The sequence below is a fragment of the Anticarsia gemmatalis genome, chromosome Z (assembly GCF_050436995.1).
Source record: "Anticarsia gemmatalis isolate Benzon Research Colony breed Stoneville strain chromosome Z, ilAntGemm2 primary, whole genome shotgun sequence".
Classification (NCBI taxonomy): Eukaryota; Metazoa; Arthropoda; class Insecta; order Lepidoptera; family Erebidae; genus Anticarsia; species Anticarsia gemmatalis.
The window spans coordinates 12,960,194-12,984,847 of record NC_134776.1 but is presented as its reverse complement, the minus strand read 5'-3'; the positions used below and the strand labels follow the sequence as shown (position 1 = coordinate 12,984,847).

The window sequence follows — 24,654 nt, the reverse complement described above, 5'->3', positions numbered from 1 at the left end:
ATTTTTTGCATTAATTATAATTAATAAATATTGTATGCTTAAGGTCATGAACAGCTGACGTCCGAAATGATACAATTTTGAATAAGTTAGCAGTGCGAAATTTAAAGACTTGTATGATTTGCGCATGATTTACATACAGATTTAATTTACCTATAAACAGCTGTTACTAATAAGATGCAAAGAAGTGATATACATAATATTATCCATATTGTGTAACTTTACAATAATGGTGCAATAATTTTTCATTGATCAAAAATATTGGCTACAGAATGATAAATTGTTAATAACTGAGAAGGCTTGTTGAGTACCCACACAAATGTTCTTGCGAAGCAACACACGCTTTTAAAAATGAACAATACTGGACTAATATTCCTTACCAAGGGCCAAATGTACCCATGCTTTTATAACATAACTAACAACTATACTACGGGAAAATAAGATTTTAGCTGCTTCTGAAATATATCTTCATACTTGCAAATTATTATCTAAAGCATAATCGCCGCTCATATTCAATACTCGAAAGAAGCAATTTATCCGCTAAATATATAAGTTTTTTGTGACTACCTTTCAAAGGATAACTGGAATTAAATTAATTCTCGCTTTAACAATTTACAATGTTAAAATTACATCGAATTTGAAAAAGAAAACTATAATAGACATATTATGAAGTAAAACAATTTTATAAGGATCGAAGAAAAAAGCATACAGGAATTATCTTACTATGCGTGATACTCAGAATTTTTTAATTGTATCTAGTTAATGGTATTTTCAATAAACTTCACGAATTTATCCAACTCTTTTCGTAAATGAAAATTTAAATTGGTTTAATAAGCTGTCTCACCATTCATAGATATTAAATTGGTGTTCCAATCTTTTGATACGTTTTAAAATCACACAGTTAATATTCTTCTAATAATATTTTTGTATTTTTTATAACTTTTAAACTTCAGCATTGCATAATAGATAGAATAGAGGAAATGTAGAGTCGAGAATTTTCGCGTAATGGATTATTTATCTGATTTTTTCACATATTTCTCTGGTATCATCGCAATCTCAACGATGATAAAAGGTAAAACATCATGTGAATAAATTGTATAATCCGTCATATATTATTTTTTAATATAACCAGGTATTGTCACAAAACACTAATTTTATTTCGAGGAGTAAACTATTGAAATTATACTGAGGTTTTGTTCTTTAATTGAATTCCTTAATACAAATTATTTGAAGAAATCTATCTCAACAAAACATTATTTAGTTTATGATTATATATCATTGTCTCACCTGCAATTTTTGTATTAAAACTATCTCTTGATTGTGGGCGGTGAAGCTCAATAATAGATATCGAGCAAAGGTTCCAAATAATGCATGATCTCGTTAATTCCTGTACATATTAGTATGTCTATTAAACGGTAATTACTAAAATTAACTTGGTATTCATCTCTAGTGATAAGAAAACCACATGGTATAATGTTTCACAGTTTATCAGTGACGTACCTGTCTTTGATTATCTCGCTACTAAAATAACAGGTACTAAATGGTACTAGTAGATTTTTGTTTTGTTTACAAGCATATTCGTACATTCCTTCATTGATAAACTTGGCAATAGAACGCAACTTTTATGTTCTTCTATGTGATTAGTTTCTAACATACTTATAGAGCTAATTGAATTTCAGGAACATATTTTTCAGGACTCTCTTAAACGTGCTTTAAATTTATTTTATAACCCTCTGATTTACAGTATAGTACATAACGTTTCGTACCTTCATTTGCGTGGATAACATTTTATACTTAGAAAGTATTTTTTATATACATATTTCTTGTTACAGATATATTTACACACAAAATCCGGGCTAAAACAAGTGGATTTTTATAACATTTAACCATTAAGTATCAACTTAACTGTTTACTTAAGTTAACAACATATTGAATAAAGTCGCAACGGTCCACTTCCGAGTGTAATAAGGCCATATCCGAACAAGGATCTGAATAAGGACATGATGTAAAGGCAATTCTATTTGATACTGAAGAATTAAATCATGTGAGATAGAAAAATAAATGGTACAACAATAGGGTAATTGTGTGATGATGATGATGATGATTAGGACCGGGGGATGTCGGTGGCCGAGCGCCGGGAGGCTGGCGGGCGCGGGAGGAGCGCGGGCGACGCGCGGGGGGCGATAATGACGCATGCGCGACGAAAGGCGCTGCGGGGTGGGAGGCGCGCGCCTAACACTATTTAAACTGTTCTTACGAACGGTCATCATGCATTGGTCTGTTTGCAATCCAAAGTTTAGTTAGCTATAGTAATACGACAGCTCGAGTCGCAGACAGACAGGCACAAAGCCCGTGGTCGAGACACAAAGCTATCGCAGACAATACGCTAGCTATTCGCGCAGTGAACTCTTGTTCAGGCTCTACCGATCCCAGTGGTGTGTTAAGAGAAACCATGGCCGTCGCAGCTGCCCAGAAGAACCGCGAAATGTTCGCCATCAAGAAATCCTACAGCATTGAGGTGAGGAGCTCGCCTGCAGCAGCACAGGCCTGGTGCCACCAGCGCCGCCTGTCACTGCCGCTTGCTCGATTTATCATTACATCCGTCCCTCAAACTTTTAAACCCTTATCAATTAGTTAAATTTGTTTTGAGTATTTTTAACTTAAAAATAATAAACAATCAAAAAGTGATACTACTAACGTTACGGATACATTAATGTAATTATAGATATTTTAAATTTAACAGCCTTGGTCGTGAAACTAGTGTAACAGTGACTGTTATTATTGTATCTGTAGATGTTATTAATTAATTTAAATACTACTAAATATAATGTTTACTAAGTAATCGAGACGATCTAAAAACTCAATAATTAACCTAACTCACTGACAGACTTAGATGTAATTGCAATTAAAAACGCATTCATAATTCGCGATATAATCTACTTAAACAAAGAAACCAACAACAGTAATTCTTAGCCCTTAACTCTAGTCGTAAATCATCATAATAACTAGCACAATGTTTAATATATTATCTCAGTGATCATCTAATTCAAAATATTAAGATTAAATAATGTAGAATGTGTCGATAAATATTAATTAACATTAAATTATGCATTTTTATGTCATCACGTGCAAAATATAAACAAACTGAGTGTTGACTATGTCAAAGTGCGGGTTCGATGTTCAGGGACTCGTCCGTCATCATAGATAATAACCATTGCCTACTTACTACAATGTCAAACTCGCCCTTGTACTACTGTGTATAACAATAGACATCAGCTACATAACAGCACTAGGCAGTTTTTATAATATTTACACTAACATTTAGGACATACAATATCACGTGACTAGTATAAAAGTTTCTAAAGTATAACCAACACTTTGTTTATAAGAATTTTCGAGTAATTATTGTGCGGGGGGCATCGAGAAATCGTGTGAAAGTGACGCAAATAAGGAGATGAACTCAAGCGTATTCGTACATTTTCACTTACAAAATTCCTCTGGTAATTATCCAAAAGCTTGGGAGTTGGACAGATCTCACTACGTGTAGCAGCCAGACAGGGTCATCGCAACGTTATTATTATGCCAAGTAATTAATTCAAGCAGAGACACTTTCACAGCGAAACCACAACGTCGTGTGACAAGTTGCACAATATTCCACCAACAATATGTTCTAAATAACTCATTGTTCCACATAATAAGACTATGCAAGTCTCCGACGTAATTCGTTAGTGCGACGGATCTTCAGTCGGCTATTAAAACTACAAAAAACGGCTCCTAGTGAATCTCTTATTGTCTATTAACAGATTAATTACTATTGTGAATATTCAACGCGTCGTCAAGTCGTAATCATTACCTCACGTAGGCTACACTGTCGCAGTCACTTGTTGATTATGTACTCTACGTATATCTACTCTACGTTACATCGGTGCTTTTAAAGTAAACAAAGCTTTGCGAATATATTTTGCGAATTATGCCAGAGTCTGTATGCACCTTTTATAAATTCTTTTAGAACTTTGCTAATTGTAATTTTTATGAGTAATTTACAAAGTGCCTACATGCTTTGAAGTGCATTGCGATAATGTTATTTTCGTTTAGTTTAAATATTGGTTCCATGCTAAGCGACAACTAGCACAGTGACTATATTGTTGTGATTATCTTGTATTTTATGATTAAACTAAATGATTGTATTTCCTTGACCGTCGAAGGTCGGAATGCAAGGCAGTGCGACGCTCACCGAGTCCACTGCAATCAGCAAAGATCGTTAAAATTCTATCAAGTGACACGATGGGCACAATTAGCCTGACAGATTTGTAAAATGGCAACAATACATTAAAACCTGACTAAACCACCAGGTTTACGTTGCTACTGTACAAACTTATTTCATTATTAATTAGATATCGTCACGCAAAGTGCTAACCTGGGATCATGGTCTGTAACAATCTCGAGGTCACTTAAGTCTGCCCTTGACCAACAGAAGTTTTTGATGCATTCAGATGCATCGCTTGAGGATACCCAGCATCTATTACACATTTTTGGTGAAGGTTAAAGCATAAAGTTCCTATTTGTACGCGGAACGAATATTCACAATACGTAATTTTACTCAAATTAATCTGTTAGTATTTCTTTTGTGTTCTACAAGATCTCGTGACGTAGAGAGGAAGTACAATAGTGGTACTTAAACCAAAACATGCAATAGATGATCTGCAACCTTGAATAATTGATTGTCGAGGTGGACGTACGTATAGGTAGAACAGTTTTGAGGGTGGATACAGGTCGACGGGCGGCGCACTCTGGCTTGGCTTAATTACCCGTCGACCGATTGGAATGGTGAAGTGGCCACTCGGGCACACCAAGGCTAAATCAACCGGATTCCGAGTCCTGTCCGCTCCAGTTAGGCGGACCTTTAAATTTATGATACGGCGCACAACAATGTTTCCGCAAACTTATAACAACGCACACTTGTATCGACAAAGTCATGTAACAATTAAACTAGGATCATCTTCTTATGAAGCTTTTAGGTCGTCATTATTAACTTCATTGCATTTCAGGGGCTCAGTAACAATAGCGAGTGATTAGCACAACCCTTGACATACATAGTTAGGCCCGCACGGCCACTCTAGTGGAAAATGCTAGGTCTCGCCGCCCGCGCACTCGGACAGCCACCGCGTCACCCGCCGCTCCTTAGCGCTACGCGACGGAAATTACGCTGTCACCAACACCAAACTATTCACACCCAACCAAGCGTTACTCGAGGAAAACCACGTATTATCAAAACACCCGCATCTATGTCATTTTAATGATAGCACTCTGTGGACTTCCCAGATCATATGATTTCAAACAATTATTCTCCGATTGACGTCTACAAAGATTTGTGAATGAATAAAAAACCTGTTTGTGTCATCATTAGTAAACATAATAAAAGCAATGACGATACATAAATATTAAACGCCTAAAACTATACGCAACAAAGTTACTTAAGTAGGACCAAGTTGCGCCTTTGTGTTGAGTTAAGTCAAAGCGCCAAAGAAAAGACTTGAACGTGCGAGAGTGGCGTCGTTACAAGAAATTAACTCATCTTGTAGTCAAAGTGTAGAGTGCAGTAATTGGCTCTATTTGAGCGTAGCCGTACAGAAACTCGAGTTCCTTTGAAAGATTTCAATCGCATGAAGTCGCATTCGGCGAGGGGTTCGGGGCGGGAATAATGGGAGCACTTTACGCCCGGCCACACTCAGGAAATAAGCTTAAGAACTTCGTAAAAGCAATTCCTGCTCTCACATGAAATATAACGCGATGTGACCGCTTTATATTTATAAGGATTTAGAAGATCAAACTGTTTTAGAGAAGGCTCCTTTGTGTTCGCTCAGTGAAGTGAAAACTGTTCCCACCTACGCTGCAACATTACCTACTTTATATTTTTATATTTTTGCTCTTATAACCTTAATGCAATAGTGTATTAAGTAATTGCGTAACACGGCAGCCGAGTCTGACGTGTAATATACACCTTATCCAAACTTACGTAAACAACAATAATATGCAAAAAAAATATAAGTATACCTGACAATTTTTCAAATTATTATGAATGCAACAATCTCTTAAACTAGTTAAAAATAAAATGAGATGCTTTAATTTAAAAATCATTTAAAACATTGCTTAAACTTAAAAACAAGTTTAGTATCATTGAAAATATATAAATGTTACCATAAAATAGGAAACAAAAAATAATACAGTGATAAATTAAATGGACTATAAAATTAGTAATAATATTGTTGTCGAACGACTGACTCTCGACCACATGCACCTGTCCATTCTACCGTGAACTAGTATATTGCAATCATTCTGATTAGTAAACAAATGAATTCATAATTTATACAAATATTGGTATATTGTTGCAGAACGGTTATCCGTCTCGTCGCCGCTCTCTTGTAGATGACGCCCGCTTTGAGACCCTTGTTGTCAAGCAGACCAAACAAAGCGTTCTTGAAGAGGCTCGCGCCCGTGCCAATGGTAAGTCCACTATTAACTCTCGTACGTCAAAAGTAAAGCCTCGCACGTTGTACGAGTGCAAGCGAACGACCGCGGTTGAACTCTACTAGCTTCGATCAAAGAAACACAACGATGGACACCGTCATACTCACACAGTAGCCATAGGTCATATTATTATTATGTTTTTTTTATTTATTTTCTTTTTTTTATTTTTCTTTTTTCTATAAATTATTTAGACTCTGGCTTGGATTCCGAATTCCTCCAAGATGGACTTCATATTGGCAACGGCGATAACTCCCCGACTGTCGAAGATGGGACCCAACAAGATGAAACTAAGAATGGTCACCTAGGTAATCATCGTTTGTTTTGTTGATTTGTTTCCACTTTATTTTATAACTGGTTTATTTTATATTATTTTGATTTTTTGTTTCATTTCTTTTATTTTATTTTTTTTAGCTGATACTGATATCGGTGATGACGGGAAGACAGACGAAGGTAAGTTTTTGCTATAAAGCAAATTAAAGTGTTTCGTTTATAATGTAGGGGAATATGTTGGTATAATGTAATTGTTATTATTTTAGATTATACTCTGACTGAAGAGGAGGTGATCCTGCAAAATGCTGCAAGTGAATCTCCCGAAGCAGAGCAGGCCGTCCAGCAGGCCGCGTTGTTGTTGCGTATGCGAGATGGAATGGGCTCTCTCGCTAGAATCCTCAAGACCATCGACAACTACAAGGGTTGCGTCCAGCATCTCGAAACTCGTCCTTCCCAATCCGCTGGTGTGCAATTCGACGCCCTTGTTAAAGTCAGCATGTCCCGCATCAACTTGCTGCAACTCATTAGATCTCTTCGACAAACTACTTCTTTCGCTGGAGTAAACCTCGTATCTGAGAACAACATCTCTAGCAAAACCCCGTGGTTCCCTCGCCACGCTTCGGACCTCGATAACTGCAACCATCTTATGACCAAATATGAACCCGAATTGGATATGAACCACCCCGGTTTTGCTGATAAGGAGTACAGAGAGCGCAGGAAGGTTATTGCCGAGATCGCTTTCGGCTACAAGTACGGAGATGCGATCCCGTCCATCTCGTACACCGAGAGCGAGAACGCTACTTGGCAGCGAGTGTTCAACACCGTGTTGGACCTGATGCCTAAACACGCGTGCAAGGAGTACAAGGCAGCGTTCGGTAAGCTCCAAGCTGCCGACATCTTCGTGCCTCACCGCATTCCTCAACTCGACGACGTTAGCAACTTCCTGCGCAAGCACACCGGATTTACTCTGCGCCCCGCAGCTGGTCTCCTCACCGCTCGCGACTTCCTTGCATCTCTCGCCTTCCGTGTCTTCCAATCTACCCAATATGTTCGCCACGCAAACTCACCATTCCACACACCTGAACCGTGAGTATTTGCATTGGATTACTTAATTAATCTTTTAATGCAAGATGTTAAATTATACCTGGCAACGCGGAAACTGCTACAATGGATATATCCGAAATATTCATTACTGATAATTTAATTAGGTTCAGAATAATTGCCTTGACGAGTCTCTTTACGGAAATATTACGCAATCAGTCCTTGTTGATGTTATGTAAATTGAACCAAATCATAAACAAATGTAGATCAAACTACGTAATTAATTATAAGTACGAGTATTCGTTTCAATGTCATTTTTTACTTGTATTTCATGATGTCTAAAAGTAATTCGCCTGTATTGTATCCTTGTTCGTATAATAATTTGCCGGTCGGAAAAGACGACGGCGTGGTGCCGTGATGGAACTGTAACTTAGTTAAATGGCTCGCTGGTAATTTAGTTAAATTTAGTATGAATGAAAGCAAAGTTTTAGGTGTCAAAGGCGATAGAGTAATGGTATCTAACTAATAATTGTATATTTTAAATTTAAATTCTTACAATATGATGCAAATAAATAACATTCAAGTACCTAATGATTAAACGCCACCTAATACAATTGGAAAGGAACGGATCGAATAAATTAAAATAAATTAATTCTTTGCAGCGATTGTATCCATGAGCTTCTTGGACACATCCCTCTCCTGGCTGACCCCAGCTTCGCCCAATTCTCTCAAGAGATCGGACTTGCATCTCTTGGCGCTTCAGACCCTGAAATCGAAAAGCTCTCTACTGTAAGTTTCACTCTGTGTTATGTGCTGGATCAGTTTCGATAGTAACGCCATTGCGAATATGTTAATTTTGTGAATGGGCCCAGCTGTTGCGAAATATATCTTAACAGTGTTACTGAATTTATACGCCTGATGGTGGTGCTTTATAAATGATGTTGTCTTTGATCACAGGTGTACTGGTTCACGGTTGAATTCGGACTGTGTAAGGAAAACCAACAACTGAAAGCATACGGCGCTGCTCTCTTGTCCTCGATCGGAGAGTTGCTCCATGCGCTCAGTGACAAGCCCGAGCTCAGACCCTTCGAGCCCGCTTCTACCTCAGTGCAGCCTTACCAAGACCAAGAATATCAACCAATTTATTACGTAGCTGAGAGCTTCGAAGATGCCAAAGACAAGTTCAGGTAAGACCAACTTAGCCTGCTACTCCGACAATATATTATTTATCGGCGCGGTATAAGTATGAAGGCGTTAATGTATACTTGTGATAACAGACGCTGGGTGTCCACGATGTCGCGACCCTTCGAGGTGCGCTTCAACCCGCACACCGAGCGCGTGGAGGTGCTCGACTCCGTCGACAAGCTGGAGACTCTCATCTGGCAACTAAACACGGAGATGCTGCACCTGACCAACGCCGTTAAGAAGCTCAAGGGCTCACATTTCGAGTGATCACCCTGCCCGTAGTACACATCAATGGTTCAATGCACGCGGCCTTGCCGCATTCTGTATAGCTAGTGATATAATAGATGTAAGACTGTTGTTGGCATGTGTGTGGAGCGTGTGTGTGAGCGAGTGTGAAAACCATCCGATGGTACTTCGTTGAATTCCTTTTTGTACCTTATTGTATTATTTATTATGCCAGCTCATTGCCCGGGTCTCGGAAACTGCACGGAGCTCCCGATTGCCCATTTACGGAGGTCGTGTGGGTTCCCGAGTCCTCTACTATTATTAGTATTAATTTATAATTTAATGAAACACAAATAAATAAAAATGGAGCACCAAAAAGACATAAAAATGAATCATAAAATATATGCGTTTGCGTGGATTACGATGTTTTATTTATCACCTTAGTGCTTCGCAAGGAAGTTCTTGATACGCTTTGTATTACATACATCCTTGAAACACTAAATTAACACTAATTATAAGCTTGTGTTCGAACACACACTTAATAATGTACATTGTTTAGCATTTAACAAAACTAAATAATAAGCAGACATTGTTGCTTTTTTAACATTTAACTTGAATAATTGTTTGTCCATAGTTTATTGAACCTGTGTACCACTTAAATGGCAAAGGCACACAACTTATTTTATAACAAACTAATATATACTCCGATATTTGAATCTGGTAAACTCATTACTTACAATTTTACACCTTTTTTGGATGATCATAATACATATAGCTCTATTTCAAATCTCAAGGGATATAAATTTCAATCAAATTGGAAAGACTGAAAAGTAAAATTAAATAAAACGAAATAAAGGCATGGAACAATCAGTAAAAGGAGGCAGCCTGGCCGGGAGCACACCTGTAATAAGATTTGCTCCGGCCTCAGAGGAATATGATAGCTTCAGTCTTCAAATTTAATCGGATTGACACAAAAAGTATATTAATTGCCTTATTATATTTTCAAATCTTTTCCTTCAACAAAAAGTACTTGAAAATCTAGAATCGACAAATGCTGTTGTATTCCAATTTAATATCGATGAACATAATACATTAATTGTACTCAGTTATTACGTTGTAGAATAAAATAGCAAAGACACAGTTTCACTTTCTACTGATTATATTGATGATAATCAATATCTAACTATAAATTATTTTTTTCAAGAAACAATGCTCTGTATTCTTGTATATAATCGTAGTCTTTTTCCATGTAATTCTAAATTAAAGTAAAAGTCAATTCATTTCGTTTTCAAACTGGTTGTCGTTCAAATGATAAAATGCATCGTTGGCATGATAATAAAATGATTTACTCAGAGCCGGTTTTTATCGAGGAAAGGAATTTATAATAAATATTGAGACGTGACTGCAGGAATTACCTATTTAAGGTCTAGATTATGATTTACTTGTGCTATTAACTTAGCTTGAAGGTCGTTTTTGAGAAACGAGTTTATGATCAACCAGTACTTTTATCTTTTACAATGAGTAAACTTGTATGATTTTAAATAAGTACAGAAATGTTGTTTAAAATGTGGTTTTAATGCCGACAGTTCAATCCACTGACTTTAATTTGGAATTTTGGCATGTTTTTAAATGCAGACAAAAAAATATACTTTGTTGGTTTAAGTATCAAATCGCTGTTAGTAGTGACAGAATTTACTAAAATAATATCACATAACGCCAATTGTAGAACGGAATCTCTGTTTTTGATCAATTTGATTTCATTTTAGTTGATCGCGCAATCATTTTAAGACAAAGAAATCGTAAACAAAACAGATTCGGAATGAACAGGTTACACTCGTTACAATACGCAGGACTCAATAAGACATAGGAAAAAAATGGTTAAAATGTAAAAAATAACAAAAATGAAGTGTAGCGTAGTTAACGGTGCGTTGACATTAAGCGAGGCAAGTGGAGAGGCACGGCCTCAAGTCGAGCAAGGGCGCGCACGCCGCTGCCAGCCGTAGCGCGCCGCTTAAGCCTTCGAACAAAGCCAAGCCGGCAAAATGCGGGCAACCGATGCCGGTCATTGCGTACGCAATATGCACGTAATATTTGCACACTTATTAAACGCATGCAAAGTAACCAGTTTACATGGGAAATGGTATCAAACAAAACTTTGTTAATTTTAACCCTTTACTTCACTGTCAAGTCAGTAACCCTTATTAGATGATAGCAAACAAAGAAAACTGAAAAACATTATGACCACGTTAACCAATCTACAATAACAATTTGATTCTCAGAAAGAAAAACTTTACAACAGTAATACTGAAACAGTGGGTACTTGTTTGATTGTATACATCTCATTGGATATAATATATAGTGCAAAGATCTTCTTTCTCCATGGTAGGCAATTGTCTAGCTTTAGTTAGATAGACAAGGGTGATCAGACAAGCTATAGAAATCTATTAGATAGAGGTCATGTGAATTTCTTCAGCCCACGGATACAATCTTAATCAATACGACGAATTATGATTTGCAGGATAAAATTGGCATTCAAAAAATTACCATAACGGTTGTTGCGACATTTAAAAACATGTGTATTAAGTAAACACACAATAACTTGTAAAACTTGCAGAGAAAGAATGATAAAATAAAGTAAATCACGATACATTTCAACATTTTATTACAAATCAGTAAAATTAAAACAATTTGGTCACAAAGATTTAGTATTCACGTGGTAACGATCTTGTTAAACTCGGTACTTTCCTCCTCGTCGGCCAAAATAACCGTGTAGCTGTTTTTAAGTGACGCTACTTGACCCTGGAGGGTACGAAGCCTTATCTCCACTAGCTCGAAGTTCTCTTGAAGATTGTTTATCTGTATCTGCATCCGTTGACGAATCTATGGGCAGAATATCAATGTAAATACAATTTAACCTTACATCAACATACAGAGGCAAAAAGCCGTAACGCAACTTAAGATTTTCTTGTATTGCGAGTGCGAGATATGGAATTAGAGTGAATGAATACAACATGATTATAATATCGACTAATTATTATGTTGATAAATTAACGTTACAAATTATATATGTAAACGTTATGATCTTTGAATATACATAGGAAAAGTTTCAACTTTTATTATGTCCGATAATTTTAATTTTTATGAGGTGAAATAGGCCTAAAAAGCGAAACGAAATATATAACGAAGCCTGAGTTTCATAAATTAACACTTAGGATACTGTTTTAGATAAGCTTTACAAGATAAATAGATAAAAGAGATGCTTATCTATTTAGAATCGCTTATCTTAGCACATTTATATGAATATTTATTTTCCAACGTCTGAGGTCGTTGACACAAATTGACAATCAAAACCTCAATTTTAATAAAATATTGCCTAAAATTCCACACTTCCTGCGCTACTTATTATAGCTATTCATCTATTTTAGGGATATAAGAACTTACAAGTAATAGTAGAACTATTAGGAAGTAAAATAAGCATTTAAATAAATTAACTAAATCGTTCGCAACTGGTATTTAATTACGCCAATTGAATATTGTAAAGGTATAATTTTTAGATTTGTATGTATGTTTAATAATAACGTAAATACTACGACTTAATATATAAATTTTAACGCAAATATTGATTTCAATTCCATGTGGATATTTATTTCCACACGAAATTAGGAGTTAGATACTCCTAATTTCGTGCAACCTAATTATCTCATAATAGAAGTAGACCAACGACTGTTTATTTAAGTACATAGCATTTGTTCATAGTAATACTAGCTGACCCGGCAAACGTTGCTTTGCCATATAAATAAAAAAAAATTGTGTCACTTATGGGTATTAAAAATAGATGTTGGCAGAATCTCAGACCTACTCAATAAGCTCACAAAATTTCATGAGAATCTGTCAAGCCGTTTCGGAGGAGTATGGTAACGAAAACTGTGACGCGAGAATTTTATATATTAGATGTCTGAAGATTTCCGGCGAACTGACGACCACGTGATTGAAATTATTGCATGAATGATTGCATGGTAGGAATATTCTTATCTGCAGTTAAGCACCATAAAATGGGTTTACCTTTTTATATAGAAGAAGTTTTATTTTACGAAATAAAATATTTTTATTGCATTTTCAGCATGAATCTTTTAGTTTACACGAAGGTCTTGTAAGAATCTAGGTGATAGGTATGATAATAACATGGATTAAATATTGATTGTCAATGCAAATGGAACCCAGCGGCCATCATTTTATAATATAATCTACGGATGGTAGTCGCTAAATTGATAATTATCCATTTATTATGGCGATAAATACAAAAATATTTTCCATTTATTATTATAATTGTTTTTCAGATTCAATACTAATAACTTAAAATATTCATAATGCATATACTTTTGAACAACTAATCCGAATTGGATAATTCTTTTTAAAACATGTTTGTAACTGTCGGAATAAGGTTTAGATGGGATCGATGGAATCAAAATTCCCACGGGAATGGAATAAACGGGATAAAATTGGACGAAGTCGGGCCAGTCCGCTAGTATTTATGTAATAAAGTAGTTAATTGATTTGTATTTCGACATTATTTTATCTCTGGGTTGAAAGTTTAACATTAAAACTGATCCCGAGTTGAGTGCTTAATAGTGTTTAATAGATTTGCATCAGTTGGCATAATGGGTACTTAATATATTTCGGTCATGAAAATTAACTTATTTATTATTATAATATTGTATAAATTAGACTCAAGAACACGTATAAGTTTAAGGAGCTATGCAATAACAGATAGATTTGCAAACGAAAAAGATTAAAAATTATGAAGACTAGAAAAAGAAGAATATGATTCAACAGAAACTAGTTACGTGGGGCACTAAAATTTCCGTTGTCATGGCAAGACTAAACAAAAAGAAACTCAAAACACGTCTCACTTTTAGTGAAAGAACATCAACGAATACCTATCACTATTAGTAATACGATGCATTAATAAAAATCATATCATATAGGTAAGTACGTAATACTTACGTATTTTTTCCGCGAAAAAGAAAACATTCGTTTCCAACAGATGGCGTATCATATTGAGATAATTGATAAAGGGCCGAGTGGATACCTTTATACCTAACGTTTCATAAACAAGTGTAAGTCGACTCGCGCACGTAAGTTTCCATACCATAATAATAAAAAAAATGTTTCAGTTTATTGTGTGGGGTTCATACATTTTAAATTTATTTTTTAGTATTTGTTGTTATTGCGGCAACCCGCAACGGAAATAATTATATAGGATACAGCCTGGTGACAGATGGACAGAGCGAAGGCTTAGTAATAAGGTTCCATTTTTACTGTTTGGGCACGAAACCCTAAAAAACATCATTATCATACGATACCTCATCCCTTTCCTTCTGACAAGCTCTACACTGGGCTCTACTCTGTATCAGCTGTCTCTCGAGCTCCGATATTTGTGTTTGAAGGTACCGCCGCATAGAGTCTGCTCTATCTTTACATCTAGCCAAAGATCTGGCGCTTTCATCCCTCAGCTCTTCCAAATCTTTTAATAGCTCGGCGCATTCTGATGCTTTCTCCTTAAAGAGTTCATCTTGGTGAGATAGCTTCTCTTCTAATCTCATCATATTACACCTGCATGTAAAAATGTATAGTATGTTAGATGTAGTAATGCTTTTTCGCGGCGGCAATTTCTCCTAAAATTTTGTCGGGATTTTGAACGTAGTGTTATCTAGTTCGCCGAGATACGGTTATAAATATGTCTGTAATCAAACCTCGACATTTTCTGACAATCCCTTTTTTTTGTCGTATAGTAAAAGTCAATTAATTAACAATAACCAACAACATGTCACTTGCTAAAATTAATCTAATATCTAGAGATTTCTGCATCGCTAGTCGCGTACTCCCATATAAACCCGTACAGGCACGTATTATATTCTTATACTAATTTAGTCAATTGTACCATTTAGTACACATTTTACCTACTATTGAAACTGAAACATGACGCATCGTCCGATAAATTTTATTAATTAAAGGCAACAGGAATCGTTTACTGTTACTGTATAACGTATTCATAATGCTTCCGCTACCTACAACTTGCGTAGTTATGAGTAGTTGTCGCGTTTTCTGTTAAACGATCCAAAGTTCTCTTGTGAATGAACAAATATAGGAATAACCCTGTCAGGTACAAAACCGGTACAGTGGGTTCCCAGAAACATCGTTTAGTAACTGGTCATTGATTAGTGACACGAGTGGTAAACTATATAATTATGTGATTTTATATTACCATAATCTAATGTTGAACACCTTTAATGTTCACAATTTCTGGTAATTTGTAACACAAAATTAATAAAATCCTGTGACTTGTTTAACAACTATTACCTTTGGCAATTTAAATGAACGTGCAAGCTAGAATATTAGATAAACCATCTAAAGCAAACGGAACTTCTACGAATATAATCTGTAACGAAAATTTTAAACGAACTGTACTCACTTGTAATCATCCACATTTTTCAGGAGATCCTCAATGTCTTTACTTTTCTCATGAAGACACATATTCAACGTTTTATTCTCTTCCAGAGTCTTGGCTTTGTCAGCTCTCTCTTGGTTTAAATTGTTCACGGCAATAACTAGCTGCAATGTGTTCGTAAAGATAATATATTTAGGCGTGATACCTTATTTTTAATTTAGGTTCAGACAAAAATGTCTACCGTAGTTAAAATTTCAATTATGGATGCTAACGTCGTCTGTCTCTTTTTCTTTGCATATGCGGACAATTATGATTTAAGATTTAAGAATCCACCTTGGCGATAGAGGAAAACATCGAATGTGGAACTAACAATGATATTTTTTATTATAGTTAGTTTCACTATAGCCGGCACATCTCCAATAATAATTACTCCAGTAGTTGTATAAAATCATGAGTAGGTACAATCAAATATTCTTGAAGCACGTACCTTTTCCTTGACTCTGTGTAATTCATTTGAGAGTTGATGCGAGCTATCTTCTGCTAGCCGTTGTAGTTGTTTCGCCTCTTGCAGCTGCATTTGAGCTCCTTTCAACAAGTCTGGAAGAGGCGCCAGCTCTTGCAGTTTCTCTTGAAACTGCATCTGAATAAATAGATATTTATTTCGTAAGCTGTGAGGGAGTGATCCAAGCCCTAGGGCGGAATAGATTTATGTTAAAGAAAACTTATGTAAAATGGATAATAATAGATACAGGTTGCATAAAAAGTGTCGCAATGGAACTTAATATTATAATCTGTCTCTTTATTACCTACTTAACTGTCCGTTAAAACATAGTCAACGCGTAATAGTTTATGTTTTATACAGTCGCATCTAATAATTTAATTAACACCTAGGCTTACATATCAATTAAATAAGTGAAAAACAACCGGTAAACACCAGAAGTAAAAACAGTTACACTTCGCGACAATCTTTCTTTTACTAAATGATGTACGTAGACACCGATTTACCGATTCTAACCGAGTACGACAATCACGTTTGATATTTGATAGGAAATTGTAGATTTCCTCAAATCCAACAATCTATAAATGTTTTACAGTTGTAATTAACTTACGCGCAATCATTTTCACGCATGAATTTCGTCATAATGTGTATAAGAGTATACCAGCGCTGTGTCGTGCTCAAAAGGCTGAATAGCGATTAAACGTATAGTGTTTCATTATCAACATAAGTACCAAAATCATTTCAACAACAGATAACGTGAGTATCAATCAAGACTCAATGTTTTATGCCCTATGCTTTTGTGTCAAGGTTTCAAAGATCGGTTTAACCTAGTCTCGTATATTCTTTCAACTAGTTAACATAATAACCATTCTAGGGTTTTGATTTTGGCGATCATTGCCGGCATTAGGTTGTTCACAGTAATTTAAATAAGGCCTATGAGAAAACCACTACTCATAAATTATTCCTTTAAGTCGTGGCTTGCTAATTGTTTTAACGAAATAATATGTACAGAACTTCCTAATTGTTTGTGCCTTTTTCTTAACAATATTTTTAGTAGGATTACAGTTTATCTCATCAGTGTTTTTTTCCGGGAAAACTGCTATGCCTAAATCTGTAGCTTTTGACAATAATAGATGAGTAACGCCATCTATCTCTAAAGTGACACAGCTACGGCAAAAATTTTCAAGTTCTAAAAGATATCCATTTTTAAATTGTGCCGTTATTATGCAGTTAATTTGCATAATATGCCACCTGTTCTACCCCAAAGCAGGTGTGGATCTACCTAAACCTACATCAATTTTTCGTCATTTTATTATGATACTTCTGAGAATTTCCTCACAGAAAAACCCAGCAACACTTTGACGAATCCGGAAATCGAATCGAAGACCTCGTTGTAATTATTCACATATTATGGACGACTTAGATCACCTAATACTGAATGCTTCCAAATAAATCAAATCGGGCATTGAAAGAAAAATAACTTGGCTGGGATTCACTTCCTTTCAATAAGTTTCGGTTAGCATGTCAGGTGGAAGGTTTGACAATTGTTTTCATAAATTTGCAGTCAAGTTGTAGGACTAGTTGTCCAGTTCATATTTATATTTTTTATGTAATAGCAAAAATAGGAAAACGACTATTAAAATGTAATCTGATAAGCTATCTCTTAGATATTTAGAAAGGGCAAAACCGGCTCTTCGTTCGATGGAAAAGTTAGGAGATTCAACACAAGTTAGAATGTAAACAATACCTTCATCTTTTGTATTTCTATCTGGATTTGATCAGAAACTTGTTTATTATCAAACTCAATAACGTCCACTTGTCGCTTTAGTTCTTCGACTTGCTGCTGAGCTTGTAGGTACTGAAAAATAATCGATTTCAATAGCAACAACGTGTCTTAAGCAGTAAGTATTATCGGATTTCCAAAGATTTCTTTGAGCTAAGAATGATTTTAGTAAAATGTGTTTACACTGTTTAAGTGTTTACCCTATTACGTGTTACATGTGTTGTATGCGGTGTTTTTTTGCAATCAATATATAACTATTATCTACATTCATAATGGGCTGAAAGCCTTGAGAGTTCGTTGATTAATAGGGTTGTCGTAAAAAAATGCTAATGAGTGTGCGAAAAAGTTACATTTATTAAATATCTTACCTTCACGCGGTATTCTTGTAATTGTTCAGTTTTCTCTGTAAGAGTAATTCTTAGTTCTTCCATATCTTCCTTCATGTCTCTGAGTTGTAATTTCAACTGTGATATTTCCGCGTCGGGAAATTTCCGAGACTCCTTGTAAACAATACGTAATTAAGACCATTATCTATCTATCTCATCGTAAGAAAAAAATAGCGCCCATCTCGTTGCTAGAACTTTCGATTGGTGTAGAGATCAACCTTAATGACAAGAATATTATGCACTTACCTAATTAAATGACCGTAATTCATTCTAATTAGTAAATTAAACTGCATTTATATTCATTGTATATTTATCTTTTATAGCTTATTAGGTACTTGTTATACAACAATATTAACATGAATTTAAAACACTCGCTTACCTTAACCTCACCGACTCTTCCAGTAGTACAAATATTGTTTAACTTTAGTTCTAAATCTTTAAGTTTCGACTCATATTTTTGCCTCTGGAACCTTTCTTCGTCCGCTGCATTTTTAGCTTTCATCAGTTCTTCCCGTAGTTTAGATATCTGCGTGACATAATCATGTAAGTAGGTACCTACCTATTATAAGAGAATATGAATAATAATAGGGCTATAAAACTATTATGATTCGCCACTATATCAAAAGATTCATTTATTTCAAGAAAATAATAGACAATATTCTCGACTATAACTTGAAATCCAGGTTCTATACGTACCTCAGGAAACTTAATACTTGTGTCCTCGTTAGGTATTTGAGCTTCATTCTGAACTAAATCTCTGACGACGACAGCTTCCAGCGGCTTAAACAATCTTAAGTTTACTTGGATATTCAATATTCTGTTTAGTGTAGATAAGCAGTTCTGTTTTATGGAAATACATTTTGGGCAGAACAAAACATTCCATGCGATGCGTGTATCAATTATTATTAATGAAATCATAGACTCTTTTTTTTCTATTTGGACTCATATGTGACAGTTTGACATAATATATTATGTTCACCGTTTGAAGTAAGAGGCTGTTTTAATAAATACACAAACCTCGCTATTTTGTATTTCCCTGTTCTTGACTACGAAGAATGTATAATCAGAAATCCATGGACGTCAGAGAAATATTTAAGTATCAATGAATTATAGGTAACCATCACGAAACTTTGGTGAAGTAGGTACCTAAATACGTAATCCATTATTCTTAACTTAATATAATTAAAAGATGTCAAATACTTACAGACATCTCAGATTCTTTCAACTGTTTGCAAGCAACCAAATCTAAACGGTCTCGTTTTATAGCAGCTAATTCCATCTGAATTTCTTTAACTTCACCTTCCATATCCCCCAACTGTTTTTGCTATCGAAAACAAAACAGATGTAAACTAGCTAGATAGCACGGCAGTTCAAATAGATTGGTAATAAGCATTTTCTTTTAAATAAACGATTTTATTCACCATACCATTCTAAATTAAGGACTGCATTGATACTGAGACGTAATTCGTAACCTAGTATAACTCTATCTCATTGCTTAACCTTAAACTAAAACTACTACGCCTAATAAATTTTTTATATCGATACGCTAATAATAATTGAACACAAAAAAGCAGTAGTGACCAAAAAATCAGGCGCTGTCAATATATTAGGAAAATTGTAGCTGTTGTCCTAGGTCTAGTCTTATTCTGCCCTTAAAAGTCATGTTCAGGCAAATGACGACTAGATCCAACACACCCTTAGATTAATTACTTAAATATGTATTTAGGTCTTTAGGATGTGATTGAATACTTACTAATAGGGTCGCTTCATCACTGCCGTCATAATTGTCTGCAGGCTTTAGCTTAGTAAATGGCCAGAAGTCGGATTGAGGCATTAACTCGTTTTATTTTTAAATGTAAATATAATTATGTAGTATATAAATATCAAGCAAAGATGAAATTAATATTAGAAAGCTAAAATTGTAAACAAAATAATCAATCTATGCGGAAATGTCTCAAATGCCAAATAATGTAAATGTCACAGCAGTCGTCATTTTGTTGATAGCCTGAATTAATTTTGGCTCCGATGAAATTAAATAAACCTATTTCTTAAGCGTACCTATTTACCAATACTCAGTTGCTTGTGACTTACCTCTCAAGTAGGTACTTGGAAGTAAATTAAGAGACACAGTGCAATGCCCGCAATAAAAATGCAGTCTTTTTACTAACTCCTTATCCCACGTGTAATCGGTTTGTAGGTAGGTACCTGCCTCTATACCGTAAAACGGGGTGAATAGAAACAATTTTCAACTTTGTCCTAAAAATTTGTAGCGAATAACTTGTTATTTTTATTGTCAGGTTGTTTTATATCATGTCCGGCGCCATGAAGAAAGAGTTAAAACCATATTTGTCCAAAAATATGCATAGTTTTACGATATTTCATTAAAAAAATGGTCAATTTCTATTCACCCAGCGATAGGAGTGAATCGAAACGACCAAAGGGGTGAATGGAAAAATTGTGTTTTAAAACGTTTTTTCAGTTAACAATATTGTATCTTTATAGATAAATATACACCTAAAGAGATAAACACTCCAAACAACTCATTAGAAAAGAAATTCCACTTAAAATCCAAAGTTTTGAATAAAATGTATGGACCATTAAGGCATTCGAGGACGGTTGACTTTGAAGCAATTTTTTGGGTATAAATATCAATTTAAACATGTAAACAATTATGACACCGCAGAGAAGTAATATCGACGTGTTATCATTTCAAATTTGAACAAAATTCTTAAACGAGGAGTACTCAAACATTGGGCTTGAAAACTTTCCTGATTTTTTTTCTATTCACCCCGCGAATTCTATTCACCCCGTTTTACGGTATGTGCCTAGATTAGTAAAATTGTTCTAAAATTGGACTCAGCTGGAACTTTACATGAAGGAGATAACGATTTACTATACTGTCCTATTAGGTTATCCACCCAGATCATCTATTACGGTTGTGACAGTGGAAATCAAGAGGCCGTCGAAGAGTAGGTACCTTTGCAATAACTTTTAAACTTTCATATGTTCAGAGACCGAACAATGCCAGAATACAACTCCTAGAGGCTTTCTGCATAGTTTCATAAGGAAACTATATCCGGAATATAGGTACTTAATAAGAAAACATAAAATGAAAATCGCTCAGTGGGCTGCAGAGTGTGTGATAAGTTAAGCATCACAATAAGCAGGGGCGTAGATATCGCCGTATCTGCCGTATCAATTATACGGGGCCCCAAAGTGTGTAAGGAAAAATAAATAATAATAATTATTATATTTTTTATATTATTATTCAATATGATTTTCTTTTGTGAAAAATCTTTACCCCCAAACAATATAAGGGCCCCCAAACAATTTTTTATACGGGGTCCCGCCAATGCACGCTACGCCACTGACAATAAGCGATTGATTTAGGGATAACAGGCTGTATCAAGTATATTTTTTTAAATTTCAGTTTAAAGAGGTATACTAAACTCTAATGGTGTAGGTTAGGGTGAAATAGGTTTCTTTAAGAGCGATGTGGATGAGTGAGAAAACAACACATGCTTTAGTCAGTCTAATCACTAGTAATCCCTCTTCTGTGCACTGGAGATCCTGAATCATTATACAGACTTGAACATGGCAAGGAGTACAAAAACTGCCTGAAATCTCTTTTCGGAGTACTTATTGTTAAATATTTGGGGTTTCCAGATATTTTCTGTTTCCATTCGTCCCAATTTTAGCACCTGAAAGTGCAATAAGTACCTACAATATTATTATAGACCTCCGGTATCGTAAAGAGTTGCTGTAGTGCGCATCATTAATATTTAAGTTCAGCCCAAATATGAACTGAATTATATTCAAATACAACCATTTTATTTTATTACAATGAGTGTTAGGCAGACGGTTGGCCAAACGAAGTAAGTACCTGATGCCAACACGTCTCTATCAATCAAACTGACTGTCCCTGCAGGCGTTATACCTACCTATATCGTAATACGTAAGTATAGTAACTATATCTTTAAGAACAGGACATTGAATTCAATTATATTTCTTGAAGTTTAAAGAACCAAGGCAAAGTAAGATTATTTTCGTTTTATAATTTAAACTTGTTTTTCGATAAAATATTAGCGCCAACCTTCGTACCCCAATGTTGCCATGTACCAAGAAAATTCAAAATTGTATTTCGTAGGTTTCATTATCTATGGTTAAAGTTGGCACCATTGGGGAAAAAGTTGCCAATCTATAGATTTCAAATTTCCCACTGTGGCTCTTCCCATCTACTTGAAAAAATGGTGAAGATAATATGATTAATAATGGAGAATGTTACCTAATTTTGATTTTTAGCACTCCATATTCTCGTTTAAAAATAAAAAATACTGGTGAAAGAATTACTTCGATACGTCAATTAGTTTTCGATTTATAAGTAAAACAAGTTGTAACCGCACGACGCTAGCTCTCGGTGACGGTGTGACGTCACTCTACACTTGCTCAGTCTGGCTCACACAGTCCGCTTGAGGTCGCGCGCTCGGTGCGTTGAAATTATTCCTAAGTACTTTTAAAAATGTTCAATTCAAATACTAGGAAATCATATGTTGTGCCTAAATGTAATTTAATATTATGTAAGTAAGTACATAAGTAATAATAAATAACTTCATCTTATAATGAAACAATTTCTAACCGGATTGATCGCCAGTTTATTGATTTTACTGTGGCAGGAAAACTGTAAAATCGATAAGTATAAGTACGATTATTTCGGTTAAAAACTGTTTCATTATAATATGCAGTGATCGTAAATATTTATCTAACATTATTACTTATTATACCTATGTATAATATACTAGAAGCCGCCCACGACTTCGTCCGCATGGAAACCCTTACCGCGTAAATCCCGATCCTTCGAGAACTCGAGGATAAAAAGTAGTCTATGTGTTATTCTGGGTCTTCAGGTATATATCAAATTTCATCGTAATCGGTTCTGTCAAATTTGCGTGAAAGAGTAACAAACATCCATACATACTTACATACCTACATACTTACATACATACATACATACATACATACATATACAAACATATACGTACATACATACATACATACGTACGTACGTACACACATACATACGGACATACATACATACATACATACATACAATGACATATGTATGTCATTGTATGTATTACTTATGTACTTATGTATGTACATATATACATTCTCACAAACTTTCAAATTTATAATATTACGTAGGATTTCGGAAGCAACAAAACCTCTATTTGTTTCACAAATAATTCGGAACCATTATTCCATTTATTTTAGGTACATTATCCGATTGCCCTTTTTAAAATCCTTTATCCATTTTATTAATCGAATAGTATTTACTATTAGGTATTATAAGTTATTTTATACATAAGCGGACGAAAACACAACAAAATACTACGCAAACTATTACACCTACAACAACGATTGGCGACTTAATACTAAGCGGGACGCGGCCCGCGCGGCGCGGTAAAGTAGTATGACGTCACAGCCGCTCACGCGGCTGTTAGCGGGACTCGATATTTTTCGAAACTTTGAATGCTTATAAAATCAAAACTATTTGGTATTTTTGACTAAAACAAAAACTAGTTTATATGTATACATACAGGCTATACTGTGTCAAAATTTCAAGCGATTTGGCATACCTAGTAACATTCTCCATTGTCCATAGTTGAAAACCGAGTCTCTGACTTCGCATCGGTATTGAGTGCTGTCGATCATTTCAACAACTGACAGTATGCGTCATTTAACTGCATGTATCTGAACTCTGAATGCTCTAAAAGCTAAAAAATATATAAAACAATGGACGTAAGCAAGAAGCTCACGCTATTTTATCACTCTTGTTTCTTTTTATCCTTTTCTGTGGTACTTGTTGACAAATTAAGACACTATGATAAATCAACTTAACTTGTTTTACAACTTCATCAGCACAATCAAAATTTTAAAAAATTCCAAAAATCGCTTATTATTAAAGCAATATTTTAATATTGAGTCGATACAGTCACAGTCAGTCTTAATTTAAGAAGATTTATGCCCACGTGTTAGCGACCGACAGACCAGGTTTAAATTAGCAGACTAGACTTCTTCAAAAAAATATTTATTGGTATCGTGGCCGGTTTGTCATTTGGTCACTACGTAACTTTGGGGAGAAGTGCGTAATTTTATTTGTAGGTACCTAAGTAAAACCACAGCAATATTGATTATGTTGTACACAAGGTGCAATTTTGTGTGGTATAAAACAATAATAGAAATTTAGAAAAGGAGCTCGCGGTACCTCTGCTTTGTGACAAGTGTCACGTGT

At 35.1% G+C, this 24,654-nt stretch overlaps 2 protein-coding genes across 2 annotated transcripts; one reads left to right on the top strand and one right to left on the bottom strand.

The window, feature by feature from the left end:
• Positions 1–2,260: 2,260 nt before the first annotated feature.
• On the top strand, positions 2,261–9,664 carry ple (tyrosine hydroxylase ple). Its single transcript, XM_076134501.1, has 8 exons — positions 2,261–2,515; positions 6,390–6,501; positions 6,717–6,830; positions 6,937–6,975; positions 7,062–7,881; positions 8,499–8,625; positions 8,794–9,023; positions 9,114–9,664. The coding sequence occupies exons 1-8, from the start codon at positions 2,450–2,452 to the stop codon at positions 9,286–9,288; spliced, it is 1,683 nt and encodes a 560-aa protein (XP_075990616.1). The 5' UTR covers positions 2,261–2,449; the 3' UTR covers positions 9,289–9,664.
• Positions 9,665–11,891: 2,227 nt separating this feature from the next.
• Positions 11,892–20,314, bottom strand: LOC142986479 (uncharacterized). The gene is made up of 10 exons (XM_076134994.1): positions 20,116–20,314; positions 19,567–19,686; positions 19,059–19,142; positions 18,742–18,888; positions 18,345–18,476; positions 17,941–18,051; positions 16,182–16,334; positions 15,719–15,858; positions 14,610–14,859; positions 11,892–12,126 (listed from the first exon to the last, which is right to left on the bottom strand). The coding sequence occupies exons 1-10, from the start codon at positions 20,194–20,196 to the stop codon at positions 11,956–11,958; spliced, it is 1,389 nt and encodes a 462-aa protein (XP_075991109.1). The 5' UTR covers positions 20,197–20,314; the 3' UTR covers positions 11,892–11,955.
• Between the last annotated feature and the right edge of the window lie 4,340 nt (positions 20,315–24,654).

Excerpts from the sequence above, each read along its gene's own strand:
- ple (XM_076134501.1), top strand. The coding sequence starts at position 2,450 with ATGGCCGTCGCAGCTGCCCAGAAGAACCGCGAAATGTTCGCCATCAAG. Across the intron at positions 2,516-6,389 it reads AGAAATCCTACAGCATTGAG|AACGGTTATCCGTCTCGTCG; the intron begins GTGAGGAGCTCG and ends ATATTGTTGCAG. Across the intron at positions 9,024-9,113 it reads GATGCCAAAGACAAGTTCAG|ACGCTGGGTGTCCACGATGT; the intron begins GTAAGACCAACT and ends TTGTGATAACAG.
- LOC142986479 (XM_076134994.1), bottom strand. The coding sequence starts at position 20,196 with ATGCCTCAATCCGACTTCTGGCCATTTACTAAGCTAAAGCCTGCAGAC. Across the intron at positions 19,143-19,566 it reads TGAAAGAATCTGAGATGTCT|CCGCTGGAAGCTGTCGTCGT; the intron begins GTAAGTATTTGA and ends AGATTGTTTAAG. Across the intron at positions 12,127-14,609 it reads GTCAGAAGGAAAGGGATGAG|ATTCGTCAACGGATGCAGAT; the intron begins GTATCGTATGAT and ends TTCTGCCCATAG.